The sequence below is a fragment of the Falco punctatus genome (assembly GCF_963210335.1).
Source record: "Falco punctatus genome assembly, chromosome: 4".
Taxonomy (NCBI): domain Eukaryota; kingdom Metazoa; phylum Chordata; class Aves; order Falconiformes; family Falconidae; genus Falco; species Falco punctatus.
The window spans coordinates 109,485,507-109,511,629 of NC_137583.1; the positions used below are offsets into that span (position 1 = coordinate 109,485,507).

The 26,123-nt window shown below is 38.5% G+C and overlaps 1 protein-coding gene and 1 long non-coding RNA gene across 2 annotated transcripts in view; one reads left to right on the forward strand and one right to left on the reverse strand.

The window, feature by feature from the left end:
- The window catches only part of HIBADH (3-hydroxyisobutyrate dehydrogenase), an 82,060-nt gene that overhangs the window by 52,467 nt on the left and 3,470 nt on the right, over positions 1–26,123 (forward strand). The window contains exons 5-7 of the mRNA XM_080386505.1: positions 15,603–15,736; positions 16,291–16,367; positions 23,276–23,432. Of these exons, the coding sequence (XP_080242631.1) occupies positions 15,603–15,736; positions 16,291–16,367; positions 23,276–23,432 (368 nt within the window). The remainder of the gene's footprint in view (positions 1–15,602; positions 15,737–16,290; positions 16,368–23,275; positions 23,433–26,123) is intronic.
- LOC308063474 lies at positions 2,411–15,596 on the reverse strand. The gene is made up of 2 exons (XR_013927974.1): positions 4,928–15,596; positions 2,411–4,886 (listed from the first exon to the last, which is right to left on the reverse strand). It is a non-coding gene; the product is annotated as an uncharacterized lncRNA (long non-coding RNA).

Genomic DNA, 26,123 nt, shown 5'->3' on the forward strand with positions numbered 1-26,123 from the left:
TTAACCTCATCATGACTGGTAAAATGGGGGGGGGTTTCTTGTTTTCAGGGTTTATTCTCCACAGATAATAGATAAATTTATAAAAATTGTGTTGACTGGAGCTATAGCACGATTATCATGATACTGAATTACAAAAGCAAGAATCTTCATTGTCAATATAATAAAATGGGTGGGTGAGGGGTGGGTGGGGTGTCCCTTATATTCACAAATATAACTGGCACAAGTTTCTAACTGTTTCAAAGTGTATTGTTCTTACTAACCTGTGGTAGCTTTCTTCTGTCAGCTATGCAGCATCACTCATGCAAACTGTTTCCTATTTATGGATCAGTATTTTTATTGCCATGTTGACCTTAGAAAAGCAAGAAACATTTCTGATCATTTCCTGATACAAATTGACAGTAGCAAGTCCTACACTAGCATATTCTAATTTTTTTTCTTATTTGTATCAACCTGGGGTTTGTATTTGGACAGCCATTTTTAAATGTTTCACTGTACATCAGAATAATAGGTCCTAATGGATTGCTTCCTGCTTCACTAGACAAAAGTATTTATTTAGAATTAAAAAAAAAATGCCTTAGCGAGTTTAAAAGAAACAATAGAGCAAAATAAAGTACGTTTTCTGTTAATGGCTTTGCTTGATCAGGCATTTGTATCCTGTGTATTATTTTATTATATATTAAATTCTGACAATAAGGTAGCTTTTTCTCTCTGAGGTCAGTAGTGTTCAGATTAATCAGGCTGACATTTCATGCCGGTGGGTCATGAACTGTTGATAATAGCATTAAATGGTGATTCACTTGCTGCAGGGAGCACAGCTCATTATCCAGTCACTATATTAAATCATCGCCACAAACAGCTAGAATCCTCTGTGTGTGTGTGTGTGTGTGTGTGTTCACACGTGCATCTGTGCGCACACGCACACACACACACAAATTGGGGTGGGGGTCTCTATCCTGTAGCTATCCATTTCTCCGTTTATAGTAATTGTTAAAGGTGTTTCCAGCGTACAAGGATGACTGACTTCTCCCCATTTCGGAGACTGGAGTAGTTCTCTAAAAAAATCTATGTATGAAACAGGACTGTGCGGTTTATTTTCTGGCTTTTCTCCGATAAAGGAACAGAATTTTTGTAGCCAGTTCCGTGTTAGACAAAAGTGAAGAAAAATACATGTGCATCATTTCTAAAATGTTAGTTTTGGAAAAAGAACAAGATGCAAAATGAAAACAACTGAAATTTAAATAGCTTGTATTCATTGACTATGGATTTTTATTTAACGCTGGGTTTCAGGGGCTTCTATATTAGTTTCAGATGTGCTACTTCCTGTTAAAAACGTTCATACTTTTAAAAAAAAAGCCACTGTCCTAGTGCAAGAAAAAGCGTATCTACCATAGTGGAAAATTTTAAAATAGAAGACTGCCTAAATAGCTTAACAGTGGATTAATTATGTTGAATGAGGGGAAATTCCACTCTTTAATGCTTAAAAGGCTTTGCAGTTTAAAGCAAATCTTACTTAAAATTTAAGTTGCGTTCATAAAAATGAAATCTGAGTTAAGAGTTTGCAAGGCATGTGTTTACCAATTAATGTGAAATGTTGGGCTTTTTTTCTACTACCTGGAGCAGAGAACTGGGGAGTTTTCTCCCTCCTTGTCCTCTGCCCCCTCCGTCTGAGCCAGTATAACATTTTTTTGGTGCAAAAGTGACTCTTGGTACAAAGGCTTACTTAAAGTATGAACTTCTCAAGGTCTTTGTAACCTCACTGGAGAAGTGATTTTTTAAAATAGTATTTTTTTCTAGAAGGCATTATGTTTAATCAGTGTTTAAGTATTAATTAGCATGAGAACCATGTTAACCTCAGTATTAACTTTAAAACTGAGAAGTTGGGAGGGGATTCACAAATATGTACATTTTTACACTTTCATGTAAACGGTTACAGAAAGTGAAACCTTTTTCTAAAGCAGTTACTACACTATGTACTTTAAGAGAAGGAAAAAAAATAGGAATTATGAAGGGAAACATTTTAAATTCCTCCCCCACCCCCCGGTTAAATAGCATCTAAAACGGCCAAGAGAAACAAGATAGCATGACAAAACTGTGAGCCACTAGGGGTCACTGTTCGGTAATCAACTTCTAATGAACCAGAACTGTCAGGAAGGCCAATAAATTACACTGTGGATTTTTCTAATTATGAATTCCTATTTAATCATTCAATGACAAGTTAACTGTGGCAGTGGTTCTATATACTTTGCATACACAGTTATGTTAATGTACTATTATATTTCTTAGGATGGAGGTCCTCCATCATTAGAGCAGTTCATTACCAAAGACTCTCTTATCTAATCATAATTACTGATTATGAGAAATAATTAACTTTGTTACCCTCTTGATTCTGTTCATAGGCAAAATGCACTCTTTTTCTTTTCTTTTCTTTTCTTTTTTTTTTTAATAGAAAACCAGGGAGAGTATTGACTTTAGATACTTTACATTAAAGAAAAAAGGTTAATTTGGTTTTGTGCAAAATTGCCTAAGTTATAGCGTTGGAACAGTTAAAGGTAGTGGGGAAAAGGAGGTACATGAATTATTTTATACTGAGTCTCCTGAAGTTGTCATTTAGTACAGTTAAATATGAAAATGTGTTTTGTTTCATGGAAGTGCAGCATTTGGAGCAAGTAAAGATTTGTAAATTTGAACCATATGATTGCATATGTGCTGATCCTGAAATAATAAAAGTAATAATAAAAATAGTCTCTCTTTTTAAAAATATTTCCATACTAAACTTAAAATTAATTCATACATAAAGAAGTATGACTTTTAATTAAATTACCAGGGTTTGAACTCATTGGGTAAGTGGTATCAAATACATTTGAGAACACTGAAAAGTACATTGCATTTTAGGCTGGATGGCAAAGCTAAATCTTGTTGCCTGAAAGAGATACACTATCTGTTTTGCAGAGGAGTAATGATGGAATTATGTGCAGAGGTTCCCTAAACAGGAAATAGAACTGGGAAAGGCCTTGTAACAAAGGGATTCCTTAAAAGGAAGCTCTGTATCTTTCCAGTTTAGGCAGCTTTTCTAGCAGTTGTCATCTTGCATTATTACACTGCTTTGTCTTTTCAGTGCCAAATAAAAGGTTTGAGAATTAACTGTGAATATGCTGAAACTGGGCAGCAGAAAATGCTTTGTTACTTTATGGATATAGAGTTAGGCATGCTTAAGAATAGGCATATATTTTAAAGGAGAAGCTGAGAGATGGACCGTGTGGGCTGTTTACTGTATCCAGTGGCAAGATTCAATGCCAAAGTGCTGGCAGAAAGGACGGACATATCTGAAGCAATGCACTCTGACAGTGGTTCAGATTCTAAGAAAAAATTATGAGTCTTATACCACTGATGACAGGGACAAGGTTCAAAAGTTCATTCAAAAATGTTCAACGCGGTCTACAGTCCTATTATTTAAGCATTCATTTCCGATTTCAGTTGGTAAAGCTTTATCAGTTGTCCTGTCATAGATTGTACCCAGAAACAGGTAAAATTAAAACTCACAGCTGGGCAACTCTCTAGCAGAAAATACTGGAGATGGATTTATTTTAAAATTACCTGTCTGACGCTTCTTTCTGGCTGTATGTTGCTATTTTATTTTAAAGTTCTGTTATATTCCTGCTGTTAAATACTAGCTAATTTTTAAATGCTGTGAATGTAAATACACCCCTACTGCTTGGGATTGGCGTATAGCATTGCTACATCTTCAGCTCTAAGGTGAACTAGAAATGCTTAGGAATAGGTATGCTATGCCGTTCCACCTCATTTTAATGCTTATTGTTTCATTTTTCTGTGTTTACGATGTTTTTATTTTCTTATATAAAGGAAAGGACTTATGAATGCATCAATAGAAATTTACCTGCATGACTTTAGGCTTCTGAAGCTGGCTTTCTAAGAAGCAAACATTCTGTTAAGAACACTTTAACCCCTACCTGTTGAGCAATGCAGTTTAAATGCATACTTCGGTGTGATTTTTTTTTTTTTTGCAATGTGTTTAATGCCTTTGTTATTCAGCAAAAAAGCATGCTACAGTATTTTGTTCCTTTTGGGGACCTATATGAGAATACCATGTCAAAGAAAATCATAAAGGACTAAAGCATTTCAAGTATTTTATTTTTTTTAAAAAGGGATTAATTGCTTGTTATGGTTGTACCAATACTGGAGAAATAATGTAAACAATAATATTAAAAATTCCTGGTTTATTTTTCCTTCAAAAGTTCTTGGTTTTTTCTTTGATAATAAAAGGGTTTCAGCAATTACATAGCTATTCCATGATGCCATGTATACATGCTTGCATTTTACTGTGGAGTTAAGGCAGAATGCATAATTATTTCATACTTTGCATACAGAGACATTCAAGTCCAACTAGCAAAATCTGCAAATGTAGTGGTGTATGGCTAACTGCTTTTTGTAATTGACAGAGCTCAGCAAGGTTGGCCACACGTCTGGTTTTGTTGGTCATGAATTTGCCTGTATGTTGCTCAGTCAGAAGAGATGAGATGAAAAGTTGTGATGGCAGGGTGGACTATTGGTTCTATTTGTGGCTTTTGCTATCCCACACAAATATTAAGCTTTTGTGGTTTTGATGTTGTTAATTTTGGTATTGTCTGTGGATTCTAGTTAGAGCAGATAGAACAGCTCTCCTGGGATTTTACCTTCTCTTTTTCTAAAGGGACTTTATAGACGTTCATCCCTTTGAGCTTTTTCTCCTATAGTCTTATTTTCTGGTTGCTGATCTGCTGCATAGAGTGGAATCTTCTGAAGAAAAGGTTGTGATGACCTCAATGGGTATTAAATATGCAGCTCTGTCACCTTTCTAATGCCAGACAAAAATTACTCTTGTTTTCATGCTGTGTGATTGAGATGAAATTTTATTTCTAGGACTTGAAGCCTCATCTGGGCAAGATAGGAATAGTGCTAGAGCCTGTTTGCTAAATTGTTGTGCAGGGGGTTAACGCTGGCCCACGTATTTGAGAAGCTGTGTGATGTTCATATTTCATTTTTGGATCTTCTCTTAGAAATTCAAACAGTAGCACTGGGCATGAAGATGATGGGTTATTTTCTTTGTTTCTCTTGTATTCAATATTTCTGTTGTATTTGATGCTGTGCTTACTCAGAACTTAGCAATGGTTAATCAGATAGCTTAGTGCCTTGTGCTTTACATTTGGACTGTCCTGAAGTCCGCTTTGAGACTTGGATATCTTGGAAATACAGAATATACTGCTCCCATTCTTCACTGGCTGTACAGCCTTCTTGCTGATGTTCAGATAAAAAATGAAATACTTGTTTTGAACTGTGGTAAGTTCTGTGCAGTTAGTTTTGCTGTCCACAACTGTAGATACTTATTGTTGTGTTTTAATCTTTCTGTATAGGTCTGCAGCCCCAAATGACATTTGGACCATGTAACTAAATATTAGGAATGGGTAAAGAAGTAGCCAAATCTGGTACTCCAGCAAGAACACCTAAGGAATTTTTCTGTTGTCTAGGCCTTTTATGGTGGAGTATGGATTAAAGGGAGAGAATAGGAAAAAAGACTGATATGAACTACTGTTTTAAAATGTTTTTTGATAGAGTATTTTGGATTTTAAAAATAAGCAAATAACTTAATCAATTGTACTTCATTTCCTCTCTTATTGCAGTGCTGTTAACCTTTTTACCTGGTAGCTTTTCAGGTGCTTTGATATTTCTGTTTGACTTAGAATGACTAGAACTAAATGTGGTGCTTTTAAGGAAAAATGCTGCAGACAGAACGATCTCATCAGGCCTTCCAGCTTGTACTTCTGTTGAAAAAGTTAAAGTATCCTCTGTATGTATTTGCCTTTTGCAACTTATTTTCTTTGGCTAATCCTTTTGGAGACATCAGTTGCTACTTAATACTGTCTCGTAAAATTTTCCTGGTGCATTCCCCTCATATTAAACTGCCTTAAAAACAGCTTCTACTCAGTTTTTGTGTGATTTATATATTCTTTTCTGTGTTTTGATGTCCTTCTATAATATATCTAAATCAGATTGAAGATTTCTAGTCTAGCATCCATGGCCAAGTTCAAGTACTAATCCCTATACAATTCCACTTAGGGCTTCCTTTAAAAGCATAAAGCTTCTCATTACCATTTTGCCTATTTTGTTTAATCAGTTCTTTATCCTTTCCTCTACACTACTTCCTACCTTCAGTTCCTGGGGATGTTTACATAATTTTTCTGTGCCCAAAAGGGATATCTTAGGCTACTATAATACATGTATGTACCTATTGTTTATATACATGTACCCTCATGATTCATGTAAAACCCTAAGTGTATTCTCCTTGAGGCTCTTGAAGATCCTTTCGTTTACAGCAACACTTCTCAGATTGGCATGTGGGACCGGAGAGTTTGGTACTGTCTTTTGTCTTTGGACAGCATCTTGCAAAACAGGGACCCAGCAAGGGAAGTGCTAAAGAAAGGCTATTACAGCAGTCTTACAACAGAAGGCTGCATCTTCTGCCTTCAGGTTATTGTAGGAGGCAAACTATTTAATTCTCCCTCTCTTGCTGGGCTGCCCAGAACAGGTAGCATATTGTTCACCTCTCTTACATCTTTCTTTCAGTCTCTGCTACTACTAAGAAAATAGCTGCATTGAGCATTAATGCTGATGCACACAGTCTGATCCACTCGCCTTCATTCTTGCCTGTGCTTGTGGGAGGGGGAGCGGAGGAGGAGGAGGGAATTATTATTCTGCTGCTGACACAGGGAGAATGAGAGTGGCTTGATGCAACAGAAGATTATGTTCCCTGAGGATAAACAAACAGAAGGAGATAAATTAGGAGAGAGGATAATCCTGTTAATATGTGCATTCCTTAATTCTGATTCAGTCTTTCAAAACATATGATTTCACAGAGGTTAGAGATTTAATTAGTACCTGTAAACCATCTCTTAAAGTTTACCTTTTTGATTGTGGAGTAACGCTTGGAGTTGGCATTTGAGATGCACAAATTTGCACATAAACAAGAATTGTAGGTCGTGATATGAATATTGCGTGAGGGAAAAATAATAATGTGCACATCACCATACCTTCCTCAATTAAAAAAAAAACCAACAACCAACTTCATATTCTCTGGACTTTTTCACAATACTGTTTGTTAGGAAGTCAGAGCAGCTTATTCCTTGCAGTCTTCTGTTGCTTTTTCAGCAGAAGCTGGGCTATTGTGATATTTATCTGAATTCAAAGAAGGCTAATTAAAAGAGCTGCTGACAGTTGTTGTGATCTGACTTTGACTGGAGCTTGATGGTCATTATGGGTAAATAATGAACCAGGTCTGCAAATGTAGCAGCTGCCAACTTGGGATAGAAGAACAGCTATTGCCTCCAATTTAAGGATCTATCGACCGCTTCCCTTCTCCCTGCAGATCTTCCTAGCAGAAAACTAGTGTTTTCTACTGCTTTGTTTTGTGGTTTCAGCTATTTCTGATATAGTCTATAATTTCCTCTTAAATATTTAACCTAGTCCATTATTAGCTTTCAGAGTTAACAACTTTTCCATTGGGCTTTCTTTGCATTTTTGTTTTGGGCTTTGGGTGAGCTTTTTTGCAGTTTGTTTTTATGTACAACGTAACTGCTTAAATAACAATGCTAATGTGTATTTAATTTGCTGGTTGCTGCAGAATAAAAATCCGCTAGACTTTTTTTCTTTGTACAGCCATACTCTTAAGAAATTGTAAATTGAATTATGCTGTGAAGAGATGCTTCGACTTCCATAAGCGTGCTTTGGTCTGGAGTAATATTGAGTGCTAGCTGTATAAATCTTCAAAGCATTGACCTGAACCTCCATTTCCCTTTTTGTTCAAACATCACTAGTTTATGAGATACGGTGATGCAAAGCTCTATTTATCAGAAGAGAAAAACAGCAATGACTTTCATTAAGGTACACTTCCAAGTACATTGTCACTTCATCATGAGCTTTGCCTTGTCCCATTAGCAAGCAGGAATGGTGCGTTAAAGGGAAAATTTTAATAATAGATTAATTCAACTTTCTTCTAGAATCTCTGCCATTATAAATGCAGTACAGGTATTTAAAAGCCACCACAGAATTTGATATACACAAGAAGTTAGCGCATCTACCCAGCGTTTGCTCAGCTGCCATTAGAAAAGGCAGCGTGTGTTATGTAAAATGTACGAAGGCGCTTGTGCATAGTACATAATGCGGCAGAACTAGGGATCTTGCTGGGAAGAAATGATCCCAAGCGTGCCCCTGTAAGACAAGTCTTGCTTTGAGATATAATGATGAAAAATTGCCCATTTATTTGTGTCTGTGCGTTTCAGCAAAAATGAAACTTTGAGTCGTTGTCTGTGGTGCTGCTGCAGGGGTTTTATGCATGTATGTGTGCGTCCGTGTGCACGGGCGTTTCTGTTCTTGCTCTGCAAAGGCCAGCAATACGTTAACAAGGGGTTATGTTATGCTGGTTTATGTTAAACCAGATCACCCCCTAACATGTGCGGAGCCATTCATCTGTGTCACCAAAACCCAAGAGAACATCTGACATGGACTTTGAAACAGAAACAGTGATCACTTACAAATCAAACATGGCACGCTCTAAACCGATTGTGCACGGCAATCTTTTTGAGAAAGGACAACTAATTGAACATGATAAAGTGTAAAGTTAATTAACACCCTTAAATTTGTTGATTACTTTCACGGGATTATATTGTTCGTTGAGGAGCAGCTTTCTGTCCCAGCTGTCGCCTTTTTAGCAAACGTCCTGGTAAACAATAGAGACACCATAACAAGTCGTAAATGGTCCCTGTGACAGCAGCCCCTTGTGAGGCTGCATCTGTAGAAAATGATTAGAACAATTGCATTTTAAAGACGGCTCACATTGCAGCTCGGTCCCATCGGCCCTCTTCTTTATCTCCGCTGATGGCAGACTGGTTAAAACATTTAAGTTCTTTTGAGCAAATTAAGTGATTTACTGTGTTTTAGTTATATGGCAGCAGAATAGCTTCATAGGTCTAGCTTTGATGCTGATTTTTGCAATAGGGAGAAACACAAGTGCTCTGAGTGGTGGTTTGTTGTGGGCTTTTTTTTTCTGAGACGGTTTAGTGTGTGTGTTTCCTGGAAAAAGATTGAGGATGGCAGACGGTGTCTATGGACAAGTAGAAAAAAATTATACCCTATTTATATTTTATGAAATAAGTAGTATCCTCATTGTTATTTTAAATTTATAGTGTGGTTTAAAATATTCTGCATTTATTTCCAGTAGGGATTTGTAGCTGGTTTCGCCTATACATGCCTTTTAATTAGTTTTGCATTTATATATGTAGCAAAACAGTGGTAACCTTTTCTGTTAATCTTTCCTTGTGTGTCTTCCTTTAACTTTTTGTGAGTTGCAAAAGACAAAGTATTTCATGTGAGCTGGCAGGTACTTAAAAATAATTGCTTAGTCCTTAAAAACACACACACACAAAAGATACACAGATGCAGGCTTTCAAGTTCAACCTATCTGAAAGAGAGCAAACATGACAAGAACCTGCTTGTCTGAGGCAACTGCAGTCACTTAAGCTGCATTTTTGCAAAAATACTGGAATAAAGGACCAGTGTTCCCTTGCATTTCCCAAAGCGCAACAGGCAAAGCCTCAACTCTTACACTTGAGAGTGCAACATTGTAAAACGGGAGAGAGGATTAAAACTCTAGCACTATTTTTCTTGGGTTTTTTTTTTTCAATTTAGATCACAAAATTAGTTGTTAAAAGTGCTCAATAGACTATGTTGAATAAAAAAATGACAAAATAGATGGTTTTTTGCCTAAACTTCTTGATGTTACAGCCCTCATGTCCAGCTTGTCCTTTGGAGTCTCTGAAACAGCTGTATTCACATTGTTTCAGTTTTTCTTCTCAACTTTGTCAGCAACAAATTTTTTTGTCTGTAGGTGCAAGGCAACAGTGGTGTAAATATTTTGGCACAGCGATATGCTTGGGTGCTTTGTGTTTTCAGCAGTATAACCATTTTCAGCATCACCACTGTGATGATGCTGTGGCACATAGCCTTATAGTATCATTTGTTTTTAACAATAAATGCATTAAAACCAAAAGCAGATACTCTCTTGTAACATCTTTACATGAACATTGTTTTTTTCTAGCAAATTGTATTCTTAATAATAAGCAAGGTGATTGAAGCCAAGCTGCTTTAATGATGTAACTATAGAGGTAAGAGTTCCTTTTTTTTTTTTTTTTTTTTTTTTTTTTTTTTTTGGTACCAGAAACATCAGTGGCCAATTAAAAAGACTTTTTCTAACGCACTAAATACTGTTGTAATAAGCAATGAAAAGTGAATATGGAAAGCCAGGATGCCTTGGCTACTGAACTAGGCTGCCAGGCCTGGAGGCTAAAACTCGAAGTCACCTCCAAACTGTCCCAGGATAGCTGGGACCAGTTTCTGTTGTCATATGAGGGCTTCTAAGTCACCATTCACATTATTCACATTTTCATCTAAAATTTTGAACTTGGCAACCACTCTGCATCAGGTTCATGGAGCAGTCCAGTGGCAATGAAAGTGAGAAGCACGTGGATTGAACTAATCCTTGCCCCACATGTAACTCAGCTAGAAGCGACAGGATAGTTTGAAGACCAGTTCTTTGTGTACCTCTTCCGATAAAATAAATTAATTTTTCAGATCTTACTCCAAAACCTTTTTGCACCATAGCAGGAAACCCATCTCCACGTTATATGCTGTGGTATAAAGTACTGCAGCACTACTTTATAACTTCTCAACATGGTTCTTCCCAGATACATTTTTTTGCATGTCTCTCCACTAGCTAGACCTCTTATCATATATATTTGAAAACCTGTTCCTGCCAGTTTATATCTCTGGGAAAAACTCTGATGGTGTTATGACTCCCACATGGAGCTGAGCTACTCTGTGGGATCTGCTGGTGCGACCTCTTTCTGCACACAGGTGTGGGGGGATCATCCTAGAGAAGCTGAGCGTAGGACTTGGTAGATGAGGGGAGAGCGGTGGACGGTGCCTACGTTGACCTGAGCCAGGCTTTTGGCAGTGCCCCCACCAGAGCCCCCAGGCAAGCTCAGGAGCTGGCTGGGTGAGCGGGCAGTGGTGGGCTGAGCAGGGGCTGAGGGCAGAGCTCGGGGGCTGTGACCAGCGGCGCAGAGCCCAGCTGGGGGCCTGTAGCCAGCGCTGTGCCCCAGCTCAGCACCGGGTCCCGTCCCGTTCAGCTGGGTCACCGGTGACCTGAGGGGACGGAGCGCAGCCTCGGCAGGTCTCCCGATGGCACAAACTGGGAGGAACCGCCGGGACACCAGCAGGCCGTGCTGCCCTCAGCGAGGCCTGGGCAGGCTGGAGAGCCGGGGGGAGGGGACCTCGTGGGGTCCCACAGGGGCCAGCGCGGGGTCCTGCCCTGGGGAGGGACAGCCCCTGCACCAGCACAGGCTGGGGGGGGGCTGCTGGGGGGCAGCTCTGCGGGGAAGGGCCGGGCGGTGCTGGGGGACAGCCGGTTGCCCGCGGGCCAGCGGTGGCCCTGTGGCCGAGAAGGCGGGTAGGACCCTGGGGCGCGTTAGGGGCAGCGTGGCCGGCGGGTGCAGGGAGCTGATCCTGCCCCTCTGCTCGGGCTGGTGAGGCCCATCGGGAGTGCTGGGCCCAGCGCTGGGCTCCCCAGTCACGGGAGACGGGGAGCTGCTGGGGAGGGCCCAGCGGGGGCTGCGGAGCTGGTGAGGGGCCTGGAGCACCTCCCTGGTGAGGAGAGGCTGGCAGAGCTGGGGCTGTGGAGCTGGAGAAGGCCGAGGGGGGTCTCACCCGTGCGTACCAACACCTTAAGGGTGGGTGGCAGGAGGACGGGGCCGGGCTCCTTCCAGTCACCTCCAACCCTGACCAACCTGTGATTCTGTGACTGCAGCCACAGGCTCCAGCAGTCTTGCTTTGCAGCAGAGGAAATCTTCATATGCTAATCACAAATACAGTTTCTCAGAAAACCATTCCCTGAAGATGAGAAGAGGCTTTTTGTATTTTAGAAAGAACAAATCTGTTCTGAAGGACTTTTGACCCTAATGAGCAGTGGTACATACATACATACATCTCTTAGGTGGTAAGAGATCTTTAAAAAAAATCAAAAGATAAAAAAAAATCATTGGCTTTTTAAAATTGTATTAGCTGCGCTGCTTTCTTCATTGCTCCTCTTACTGTTAGAAGCTGATAATACTTTACTGGCTTGTGTTGTTGGTAAGGAATCTGTGATTGTGAAATAAAGCTGTGCATTCTTGTCTAATGATTTTTTATTTCTATTTTTAGCTGAAGTTACAGTTCTTGTACTCTTAGACTCCCTGCCGGAATTTTTTTAAATTGCCAGTGTTATAAATTCGCTGTGTTGCTTGTGATAAAATAGCTGATAGTTGGTAAGAACCCTAGATGATAAAATTTACCATGAAGGAAACAGGTTTTTGTTTTTAAAAAGAGAATTTTCCAAGCCTTCTGCATTATACAACAAATTGCTCTTTTTTTCTACCTAACTAATTTATTTTTTCTATGTGAAATGTGTTTGAACAAGTGAGAGAGTGCAGCTGTCAGAAGATTAACCAGCTGAAAACTATTGTCAGCATTAATTTTGCTCTAATAAATGACTCTCTGAAGCTATTTAGCAGTCTGTAATCTAGATACAAGGCTATTGACCTATGATGGATAGTACTGGATTTTGTTTGTAAGCTTTGACTTAAATTGTCTACTTAATTTGCTGCAGGTCAGATCACAGGATTAGTGGTAAAGGCTATTATGTGGTTTGAATAAAAATAGCTAGAGGAATGGAATGAAAATCATTGTGTTTATTAATGTAGCAATCTTTGTGGTCATGTACATAGTAAACTGGTAGCCAACATGATGACAATGACCTGTTTGTGTTAGCTCTAAATCTGGGCTTTGCCCTTAGCACAGTTCTTGTGAGTTGCCCAAGGAGGAGTTGTTCTAGTGAGATTAAGGATTGGCTGCAAATAGGGTGTCTCTCAACCTGAGCGGGAAGATCTTTACCATTCGATATTTCAGTACCTCAACAGTTGTATGTACAGACTGATCTTTTTTGAAGTCCTGGACCTGACTGAGTTCTTCTGGATGCTCCAGTTACTGCACTCACCAGTACAAGAAAGATACAGATTTACTGGAGTGAGTCCAGCTAAGGACCATGAAGATGATGAAGGGACTGAAGCATCTTTCATATGAGGAGAAACTGAGAGCGCGGAGACTATTTAGCCAGAAGAGAAGGCTTAGGGGGAGTCTTACCAACATGTATAAAAACCTGATGGGATAGAAGGAAGAAGAGGGAGCTAGAACCTTCTCAGTAATGCCCAGTGACGGGACAAGAGGCAATGGGCACAAATTAAAACACATGAAAGACTATCTGACACACAAGAAAACACTTTTTTACTGTTAGGATAGTAAAACACTGGAAGAGGTTGCTTAGAGAGGCTGTGGAGTCTCCATCCTTGGAGACATTCTAAAGCCGACTGAACATGGTCCTGGGCAACCTGCCTCAGCTCGAGCAGCAGGGTTGAACTTCCTGATCCTGAGAGGTCCCTTGCAACCCCAGCAATCCAGTGATTCTGTGATTCTAGGTGGTAATGTAGGTTGAGCAGGTACTTCTTCAGTGGAAGCCTCTTTTCTCTGTTGCCTATTTTCACATGATTGGTAGGTATTTACTATTTTTGAGAGCTTGATTATCAAATTTGTCTGAAATTCTTCAGTGACTTCAAAAGGAGATACATGTTGGAAGGCAGAATGGGGGAAATAAATGCTTGACAGATACAGAAAGGGGCATTGGTAGACATAGTCACACAGAGCAGTTGCACAAAGACAGTACATCAATTGGAATTTTAATGGGAAAGCTATCAAAAACTCTTCAAATTCTTCAGCGTGAGGAGCTGCAGTGTAACTGCCCTTGATGTCGAAAAGGAAGTCCAGTACTGACTGCTTCACTCTTTAGCTGTGGTGCAGCACTTACAGGGCCTTAAGGCTTTAAGTTGAGAGAAGCTCTGATGAGCTTGGTATGATTGCTCACCTTATCAGGACTTTTTGTGCAAAAACTTGGCTTAGTTGTGGCCTTATTGTTTTTTCTATTGTTTTTATTGCATAATTTCATTTATTACTGGGGCACAATGAAAACAGAAATGTCCTGTTTAAGTAGGATATATTTCTAACAGAATAACTTTTTTGCTATTTGAGGTTAGATTGTATTTTTTGTTTCTTTGCTTATTTTTTAAAAAAGTTCTGTCTTCAACTGATAAGCTTTTTATGCATTTTTCACTTGTCACTACACAACAACTAGCTCACTGAAGGCAGTTCCAGTTACACTCTGGAAACTATTTCAATAGAAATATTTATTAATATTTATTAATGTTTATTATGGTAGCTAGTTGGCAACAAAGAACTGTGAACCATAGCTGGAGCGCAGCCTGATTTACTGTAGAAATGAAATCCAAATGGTCTGCCATGTGGAGGAAGCACAAACTGTTTCACTGGGACATTCTATGTGTAAGAACACTGTACCTAGTTGAGCACATTTAATTTGACAGTAGGTTGTTATCTACAGATGTACATGCTAACAGACCAAGTTTGATGCGTAGAACAGAAAATATACAGGGGCTATGCTTCTTGCTGGAGTGAAAAATAGTGAGGAAGCTGTGTTCATCAGTTTGGGCCAAATTTTCCTAGCAGTTCTATCCATTAAATGTTGGGGATGGGGAGATGGAGGATGTACGAGTAATTCTTATTAGAATTGGGCTTCTTTTGAGGAATAGCGTATTTCATGGAAAAAAATTGCTGGGTTTGTGCTTAGGAAATATATAATCAAAGAACTATGTTGTGTGCTTACTGACCTATGATAAAGACAGGACAGGTTTATAGGAATAAAACTGGGTATAGTGTGTTTGTGTGCGTGAATCATTTTTATATTGTTTTTTTACATAGTTCTTTATGTCATTGTATATGTGTTAAGTTTTTATCTTGGAAACTCAACGTTTCTCAAATTAAGTAGAATTTTGCTTCAGATTAGAAATGTAATAAACTGCAGGGATTCAGAAGTAATGGTTTTATATGTCTGTGTCTTTTAGATGTTCAATTACATGAAAATCAGAAAGCATTGATAAAAATTAGCCTAGGTTTGGAAAAGCTGGTAGAAGCAGACTTAACTTTGAGCAGTAGTTTGACAACAGTTGTATGCAGAGTAGTTATAAAAAATAGATTTTTTTTTTAGTAGTTCAGATACAGTGAATTTTGTTGGGTGCAAAGTTGCAGGGAAGGGTTGATTGTTTCTTTGTATGAAACTATAGTGATACTGCCAGTTGTCTGTAAATCTTGTGAATTGTTTATCCACCAGTATGCCTGAAAGATAACGTGGCTTTATCTTCATCAAATGTTTGAGAATTAAGATCTCTGATCCTGCAAGTAATGGGACTGTAGGCTTGCTTTTACTTAGGCTTTGGGAGGTTTATCGTAAAGTGAAGTGTTAAGCACATAAATTTTACATCATCAGACCCTTACTGGTAGAATAAACTACCACAGTTTTTTTAAATAGTGATATTAAATTCAATGTTGTCCTGATTCAGGTGTTGGAGCTGCTCGAGCTGGAAACCTTACTTTCATGGTTGGTGGAGTAGAACAAGAATTTGATGCTGCCAAAGAGTTACTGACATGCATGGGTTCTAATGTGGTCTACTGTGGAGAGGTTGGAACTGGACAGGTAATGCTTCCTGAGGGGTTACTAGTCATCTCAGTCTTTTATTTTTGTTGCTTTGGTTTTCTTTAATGATACCTACTCTTTTATTCCAGTACTAAATGCATGATAATGTATCTTCATACTCCTTTGCTTGTTCACTTGTCTTCAACCATGTGTTTGTAAAATAACTTGTATAGCTTACCACAAAAACCATCTGATGTGGTGCTTTTCTCCACATTGGCTTGTTGAGATTATACTCCTTAGAGGACACAGATTTTGATTTTGTTTCTTCTAAATTTAGATTTACTGAATGTTCTGAAGGACAAAGAGCATTTACATGCCATGTATGCTAACCAAGCTACTAGACTAAGAAAAAAATATTTCCTAATCTCTGAAGGAGCCACAGGGCAGCTTTCATTGACTTTATCTATCATAGATTTGTGCTTTCTGGTGCTACCTTTAGAAGAGAGTTGTCGGAACACATTTGACCATAGTGTCCCAGATCTAGTTAAAGAAGATTCTGCCATGTTAGGACTGTGAAAATGCAGAAAGTAATTGACGGTTTAACTTATTTTCAGGCTGCAAAGATCTGCAACAACATGCTCTTGGCCATCAGTATGATTGGAACTGCTGAGGCTATGAATCTTGGAATCAGGTTTGTTTGACTTTTGTATTGGATGCAAGCATTTTTTCTGTGTTAACAGTTTTTGTGGTTTATGGCTGACTTTTGCTGAGACAAGGATGATTAGATGACATAGATAAACGCTTTCCAGAAGTTCTTTTATAAAGCCATTAACATGCTAAAGGGATTATTTAAGTAAAGTAGGGCTCTTCAGAACAGGAATATTCTCCTGTATTGGCTGTATACTTGTTGCATTCTGAAGTTAAGAGTTTATTTGTTTTGTTGTAGTGCAATGTACAGTGTCTGTCTTGCATTATAAACATGCAAAGGTAATATAGAGGTAACTTTGTGTTTGCATTCTAAGCTAATGTACAGTATATTAAGAGTATTATACTCCCATATGGCTCTTCTTGGCTTTTACTTTGCCAAATTAGTCCAAAATGCATTGTAAATTAAAACTTCTAGTACAGTATGTATATTAAATGCATAAAAAAAAGCATAAAAAAATATCTACCTTTCTGTTTGACGTTATCACTGCAATTTGTCATAATCAAAGCTCCTACTTTGTCAAAAAGCTGGAGTATGCTCCACTACACTCTTGCCAATGCTAAGACTAGCATTTCTTTTCTAGCAGTTGGTACGTCTGACTTGTAAGTAGCAGCATATTCAAACAAAATTATTTTCCCTTTCCAATTGTAACCTATTTATTTTGCTGTAGTCTTTGAGATTTTGTTTTGTTTTCTAATAGAGTACATGCAAGTACCAGTTCATATCACAGTATTCGATCCTTTCATAAACTTTTTTAGCCAGATCTAAATAATTTGCAAATTTATAGACAGGGAAGTCCTATGTTGGAAGACATTATCTTGCAATTGAGTATGTTTTAAGGGCTCTTCATGAATTATTTATCTGCACAGTTGCATCCTTAAAATTGGCCTGCTAAAACTACAGATATTGTAGGTACTTATCAACTGGCTTTAGACCGTGTGTTCATGTGGATTTGATGCACTCTAAAACTGGCAAGAGGGCATCAAATGCTTAAATAAATAAATAAATAAGCCTACATATGTGCACATACACGAGGCAATGTAATGGATTCACATTTCCTCTTAATTACCATATCAAGATGCAGTTGTTTTATTGAATTGCCCTTGTCTCAGATGTTAGACTATCTTGACCTATTAAGTTGTCATGTTGTAATTGAGATAAAAGAGGAATTTGCTTTGCATCAGTGCTAATTGGTTTATCAATATCCTGTACCATTTACATTTTCAAATTGAGAGTCTGTAAGATACTGAAGCATGTCTGCATCAAGCCATAATAAAACAGTAGCATTGTTTACAACTATTGTAATTCTGTGTAGTGCAGAGCTTTCATCAGGTTCTGTTTTAAGTCATGGTTCACTTAATAAAGCATATGCAACTGATTTTTCATTATATTTTTATCTACTTCTATAGGAATTATATAAAATAAAATCAAGAGATTTGGAAGACAGATATTCTGGGCGTATAAGCACTGTGCAGGATGGGTTGATGTCTGCAGTCATTGTAGCTTGAAGGTGTTGAGAATTTTCATTTTTCATTTTGCCCTTTTCCAGTTTAAATTTTGGCTGAATTTGTATTCAGCGTTTGTAAGCAAAAATCCAGTGTGAAGGTGGCGATATACAAATCTCCCTACCCTACAATCATGGTAATTAAGAAGGAAGTGTACTTACTGCAGAAGAAACCTGCTGATTGTAACCCAAATTATACAAAGAGCCAAATCTCATTTAGTCTGAAACAGCATGAGTTTTAAGACAGCGGCAGTCATTTAAAGCCTTATGAAGTCATTTGGAACCCTTGCACTGATTTTAATGTGTTGTGATTTAAATCCTGGAGAAGATCACTTCTGCTTGTAACTAGAATAAGAGCTTTTCTACTTTTGGTGTGTACAAATTTGTAATATACAAGTTAACAATTGCAATTCTAATTATTAGAAATGTTGCTATATTAATAAAATTAACAGATTTTTTTCCAAGTCTAAAATTCAAAAGAATTGTGTGGCTGCATAGTCTGGAGAGAGTAGGAAGTTGAACATGATTTATTAGATTGATGCGTAACTGGTGAAGGAATTCTGACTCTGATCTAACGATGGTAAAAGACACTGGAAATCTAAAAAATTCATAATAGGAATTGTGGAGCTTAGACATGTTCTTAACTTCTAGATAGAATATAAAATATCTTCATGTCATGCATTGTGTATATCTTCTACATCATTTAAATCTTGAGTTTTAGGGACTTTGGATAATTAGTTATTCAAAATATTGCTAACTGAACTAAATGTAACTAGAAAGTCGTATTACAGCACCTTCCAGAAACAAATATATAGTCTGAGCTTAAGTCTTCAAAACAGTGTGATATTAGTTCTATTAATAAACCACCTCTTCTCTAATGTTTTCGTAAACCATGAAGCCTAAATTTTCATTTTCTGAAGCAGAGGGTTACTGTTTTATTCATTTCACATTTTTAAATTACATCTGCTATTGTTTTATTTATTTGATATTTAAAATTACAGAATTGTTCCAAAATTCAACATAAGTAGCAAATAGAATGTGGTGAGGAGGAAGGAAAATTGACATTAATGAGCAAAAATTCCACAATAAACTTGCAGAAAAATAAGCAATATTGCTATGTAATTGCTGCATTTATATTCCACTTGCTTTTCTACTTTACTCTGTCATCATCTTTATTTACTAAACATCTTCATTTACTAATGAAGGTGTTCATTTGCACTAGAAGTGATTTGATTTAGATTCCATAACTAATTTAAAAAAAAAAAATCCACCCTGAGTTCTGACCACTGAAAGGCTTGTTTTGTTTTTTCCATTAATTTCCTGATGCTTTATGAATGTCGCTACTATGAATGTCTAAAAGTTAGAAGGTGTGGCAGACATTCTGGAAATGAATTCACATTGTCATTTGTATTTTCTTTTTTTCTAGCATGGTAGTGCAACTTGTCAGTAGAAAAATCTTGAGTAGATTTTACTATATGGTTTTATGGATAATGTGCATATTGGAAAATACTGTACTGACTTACTGTTTCAAACCAACACACAGAGTACATGTAAACTTCACAAATAAGAAATAAAAACGTTAAGTGATACAGTTCACAGCCAGAGACTATTTTTCTTTTTGCTGATCATCTCAGTGTCAGTAACTGAGTTCCAGTGAAACAATGTCCGATACTAGCAAAATAAAGCTCGGAAATTAAAATACTGCTGATACCTGGCTTGTGTTTAGATCAGATGGAAGTTACTGCCTGTCAGGCAGCTTGCGGTCCCTTCAGAAACTGCCTGCACAGAGTCAGGGAAGGGCTTATGTGGTGACACAAGACAGGGCAAGATTGCTTAATATGGTTGGGATATAAGGGACAAGGAGAGCAATAAGGACTCTGTGGCAATAACCTCCCTGCAAAATGACATTTCTACTTCCAACAGAAGAGGAAGTTGTCTCTATGATGAGGGACTGCAGTGGCACCCAGATTTATATCAAAAGCTGCAAGTAGAGCTTTTTCCTAAGCAATTTTACTGTATATGGATTTGTGCCCGCTTGCTTTCATAAAATGAAAACCAGTAAAAGAACTTTGCTCTCTGATGCTGAGTCTAAATGTAGTTTCAGTCTTTAGATCTGGTTTCTGTGTGTACCACTGGGCTGTAGATGGAAGACATGAGCAGAAATGGGAGTCAACAGCGTAGAAAGGAGCATATGCTGCAGGCTGAGGGATGATTAGCCCTGGGCACATCCCCATGGCAAATTTTAGAGAGTGCCTTGAAAAAAGAATTCCTCTGGGAGCACTGTGGCTCTGGCATTTTTAGCTGTTGTAGAAGGGTCCTAAGGTTCTGCTTGAATATTTGCAATGTCGTGTGATATTTATCTGAAGCACCTTGAGATGAGAAACTCTCTCAACAGCTCAGCTACTTCAGTTGTTACACCTTAAAATGAGACCAGGATGTATCATTTTTGTGAGGTGCCATTTCAATTTTTCTGTCTGTTCCAGACTGAACTCTTGGAGGAGTATATGAAAATTTCAGTATGTGGTTTTATCAAAGCTCAGCAAAACTCGAGTTTTTAGCAGTGGCTGGAAGGGTTCCTGCTTTAACCTTTTTTTGGTATGTGTGTCCATTGCTGAGTTTCTGCCGTTCAGCTCATTAGGAATGTTATTGAAGAAGCATTGATTTGAGGAAAGCAATTGTTTTTGCTCTATTATAAGTACAGTTAATACATGGGCTTCTTTTCTGCTTATAAGGGAGAAGAACATTTTGGTAATTGTAAATTCACACGCGCATGCACAAGCTCTTACCATGTCCAATGGCAAGTTGTTATGGGGACTGGCAGACTGTCATCATTTTGATAGCTTGAGCAGTATATCTCTTGAACAGCAATGGAGCTCTTATGCAGAGAGTATCGTATGTTCCCAGCCAATTTACAGGGAAACAGCAATAACATTTTATCATGGTTGAGAGCCCAGTAGCTGCTTCCTATTAAACTTGCCCTTTCAGATACCTGTCTTGGATTAATTTGTTGATTTCAAATGGAAACTCAGTCTTCTCCACTGAAGCATGACTTTCTAGGATAGACTCTCACTGAATGACAATTACTGTATATTCTAGCTGGTTTCAGACCATTACAAGCTTTGGGCACAGTGGAAGACAGAGGATGACTTCAGTAACTGATTTTAATATATGTCTAATTTAACTGTCAGTTATATATGCACCAGTGGATGAATCCTCAGAAAGATGAAATGCAAAGCACTTCTAACTTGCTCTTATTAATGATACACTTGCTGCAAAGGAGAAAAAAAAAAAACAGGTTCAGGTCTCCTGAAGAGAATCTGCATGGTGTTTAAGAGCAATGAATTTTGAAGAAGCAGGGATTTAAACTGACACTATCTTCCTTTCTCTTTTCCTAGAGCAAGAGTGGCCAGATCTAGTGCAGACAATATTTTACATGTCTGTATAATACACACATATCTTTTAAAGTAAGAGGTAGTTGGAACACTGTGAGAAGAGCATTCTTTGGGAGGGTTATATGCATTTTGAAATAATAAGCTCTCTGTCTTGTATACTCATAGCTGTAATTACAGGCCTCTGCATGCAGCTAGATATGACACAAGCAGGCACTAAATTGTTAAAAATACTGATCTGGATGTAACGACAATAAGGAAAAAAACAAGCCAAGAGATTTGTTTTGGCCAAAAATAAGCAACCTCTGTGTATCTGAAAGCTCAGGCATTGTCTGCTCCCAGTACGGGATTTTTGGATGACAACAATTAAAGCAGATATTCAGAGTGGCTCTTGATGAAGACTTTGATGCACTATGCAAAATAGAAGTACCATTCAAATACTCTGAAAACATATTACTGCTGGAAAATACATTTTTTAAAGAAATGGCATTTGAAAGCATTCATTTGAGTCAGAAGGTTGGGAAAAAAATGGGGAGGGGAATAAAGCTTGATCCCATTCAGGCCAGCAGGAGACTTCCCATTGAATTCCAGAGGCTGCTGCAAGCAATTCATAAAAAAGAGTGCACAGCGGTAATGCTAAAAAGCTCCCTTTGCAGTACAGAAAGTGATCCTGCTTTGCATTAGGAGGGCAGAATTGCAGAAGACACGTGCTGTTACAGGAACAGGAGCCATGCTGTAGGGCCCACTGTCTTACATGTAGTTTTACAAATCCAAAATGTCTACCGGAATAAATAGACATAAATTTTAGCAACTCTTCCATTGGTAATGAACTTTTCCCACCTACAAATTAAAATGTTGAGTGCTACAGCATTGGAAGTGGTACTGGGATCGCCATGGCTATGGAGATTGGCAAAGAATCTGTGGTGTAACAGCTAATGGAAAGAGTGTTGACTTCTACAAAAATCCTTTATAGAAGGTTGTGATATATTCCTTTTACAATGTCCTTTTCTCATCTTGGGTTGTTACTGGAGATAATTCCATTGCTTTTCTTTTTGTCACGAGTATAACTGAACATTTGTACAGGACCAGATAAACTGCTGGTGCTTGTCGTTGGTATAAATGTGATTGATATAAAATTACACTTGCAACTTAGTATCAGCATAAATATGAATTCATAAGAGGGTTAATTTCCTATAATACTGAAGAACTTTCAGGGTCTACACTGAGCAGCAGTTTATGCCATCAGCTCCGTGATAGAACAAATGATGTTTCTACTTGGACAAGCTTTGTTGTATCAGAATCAGTAACCTTATCAACAGTTGACCCAGAACTAGAATATGTTTGCGAATAGATAACATATCTCACAGTGAGAGGCAGGCTTGCCCCACAAGCAGGAGGATATAATGAAGATTTAATAATAGCAAAGCAAAGAATGTACAGATGTATACAGTAGTAATATTTTTGGGTAAGTGTAGCATTTTTGTTCACATTATTAGAGCAGGATCATTTGCATTGTCTTGTTTACATCAAAAATGCGCTAGCATTGCTGTATAAAGACATCACACAAGTACTTTCACACTGCCATACTTGCTTGTGAATTTTTTGCTTTGTTCAGCTTTAGAGAATACAATTTTGATATGAAGAACAAGTATGTGACATAGTAGGTAGCAGAACAGAGAATGCCTTTTAGTAATTGAAATACAAGGGAACTGCTGTTCTCAGAGGGCCTTTATTTTGCTTGCACTTTCAGAATTGCTAGGTGAAGGGGATTTGCTTAGTGCAAAAGGAAAAAAGCTCTGAAAGCCTAGTGCTTAAATGGTGGATTGATGCTCTTTGATTTAAGATACAGCATCCCTACCCCCAATATCAATACTCTGTCATTTTTCATGACTTACATATAATAAAGGGAGAGAATTACGGTAGGGTCCTAAGATATAAAACAAGTCACCCGTATCTTGTGCATTTTGACATTAACACTTCTCTTCCTTGACCTTTGACAGATTAGGCCTTGACCCAAAGCTGCTGGCCAAAATCCTAAATATGAGCTCAGGTCGCTGTTGGTCAAGTGACACATACAACCCTGTTCCTGGAGTGATGGAAGGAGTACCATCTGCTAATAATTATCAAGGTGGCTTTGGAACAACGCTTATGGCTAAGGTACATAACACTTGCATGTAAAGTATGTACAGTTGCTTCTTTCTGGGCTTCTAGCAAATTCTCTTCTCAGTGAAAAATTATGTTTACAGGGAAATATGTGTGCATGAACAGAGGGGAACCCGATCTCTTACTGTAGCCTTGAATTACTGAGTTGTGTGGGGAGATTTTCCATAGCCGCCAGCCTCTTTCCAGCCACTATTACTGCTGAGCCACTCAGTGAGATTATAGGCACTGTCTTTTGGAGTTCTGTCTTAATCCAGGAGTCCTTATGGACTTCTGTGTATGGCAAGCATTCAGCAAGCCATTTAGGTACCTCTTGCATAACTGCTCTAAAATTTAGGAGCCTAAACTCAAGCAATTTGGGGAAATCCAGGTGACCTAATTAGGTGCAAATAGTGGCATAAACATCTAAGATTTTGGGCCCAATCTCTTCCAGACGTGCCCTCTAGCATCCCCTTCCTTGCTACACCAGCTGCTTATGTGCTTGTCTTTCTGCCTAAGGCCATTTGGAATGCAGAAAGCAGACAAGTTACAACCCACACCACTGCAGACTTATTTTCTGCAGGTATCTGCACCTGTGAGCTCTCCTGAATCATCTTTGTTGGTAGCAGAAGTAGTGCTTCTTATGAGTAATAACCTAGTAATCTAAATTACTTGTCCATGATGTAGGAGATCTGGGGTTTAGGTCCTTCTCAGCACTCAGAAGTTGTAACCTACAGCTATCCCATCCCAGGAGAGTGCACTTACTGCCATGCTCTTGGCTGTTCTAGGAAAAGCATTGTCCTGAGTCACCCTGTTGTCATGAAAGCAAAACTCTTAGAGGCCAGAGGAAAGTAGGCAAGGAGGTCAGGGCTCTGCATCCCACTGATGAGGACACAGTTAGAAGAAAGAGCTGTAGAACTGTGACTCTTGAACTACTTCTGCATTTAGCACAATGCTTGCCTAAGGTAAATTATAAAACCAGCCCTGAAAGAGATCCTTCATCGAAGCATGTAAATGCAGGAAATAATTTCGCACTGAGTGTTAGTTTCATAGGGATACTGTCCTGAGGGAGGCACCTGAGTTCATATAGGACAGATTTTAGGCATACCAGTTTATGAGCACTCCCAACTCATTAGGCGTCTGGCCATTTTCCGCTCTTCCATGTACAATGGAAATTAAGCAGTTAAAACTAAAACAACGTTCTCAGAGCTGGTGATCAAACTCACGCAAATCTCCACAGTGCTGGAGTTCCTGTATGTAATACCTGCCTACTGATACTGTTCCTGTCATTTTGCAATTGACTTATGTCAATTGGTGCATTTGCATATTCAGTGGAATTAGCCAAATTCTGTCCAGAGTGGGCCAGAGTATTTTTGCATGTGGTAACACCAAAAGATTTTGCTAGTGCTGCATGTCTCAAAAGCCCTCAGTGGTCAGCCTACTACATTTTACATTTATAGACCAACAACCAGGAGCTTTCATTTCTTTGAGGATGTGTTTAAACATGCTGGGAAAGCAGCAGTTTTTACGTCATGTGTGCAGCATTGAACACAGGGGACAATAAAGTGTTATTTAGATAACTGATTTATAAAATGTGTTAGGTTATTGTTTGGAGTTTGCTGGGCTATTGAGTAGCGGTAAGCAACCTGATCTTGGCCCTGCCTTAAAGCTCCTGCCGTTTCCAGAATCTGTTCTGCCTGTTGTGCCCGGTGTAACACTGCAATCTCTGTTCTCATGATTCATAACTCTTACTCTTACTCAGAATAACCTCATAGTATATTTCCTTCCCTCCGTTTTAAATTTCTTTGTAAAGAGTTTTTTCTTTTGGTCTGCTTTTAAGAGGGATCTTCATCTTCTCTGGAAGCAGCCTTGAAAGATCTTCCTTTCATTAGAGGAACAGCAGCCTGGCTCGTGCCTGTTGAAACTGCCATCTTCTGGTTATAAAGCATCAGTGATAACTGAGAGGAGAGGTCCTCAGAGAGGTTTGCAATTGCTGTTCGCCTCTTCTGATTATGCCTTCCAGCCGGTCCTGAAGAGTGCCTTCTTTAGGCTGGAATCCTCAGTAAGAAGGAAAAGCACTGCATTTCTCTCATGCCTCTTGCACAATGCCATGTTATTCTATATAGACAGAAGATTACCTGAATGAGTAAGTAGCCAAGACAGCTGATCACGTTCAGGGTATTATTTGTTGCAGTGGTGACCTCTTTTAAGACACTGCTCCTTAGTTTGTGGAAAGACTTGCTACTGTCCATTTCATTTGGTATGTGACATACCATGCAGTTTGTGAATTGTTTGAGACGGGGACTTTTTTTTCTAGGAAATACAGAGCATGCTTTTGCCACTTAAAAAATAAAAGCTATATGCAAAGGAGAAAGAGGTAGGAACAACCTGGAGGTTGAGAAGAAAATACTCCACCATGAAAATATCTAAGAGTGACTCACAGTCACTAAACACAGTTACCAAACTTCAAGTTACTGCTCACTTATCAGATATGGTAGAAGTCAAAGGCTTTCTTAAAAATATTTTTTCAGCAGTGGATCTGTCAAACAAAGCCAGGTGTTCCTTATTTTAAGTGTCTGGGACACTTGTCAGAAACCTCTGAAAATCTCTTCAGTCTTGAAATCTGATATCGAAACACAGACTTTAGTCAGCTTCATGAGAAATCTGCTCTAAAGATTTTGCATTTAAAAGATCTAGTTTACTTCCCCT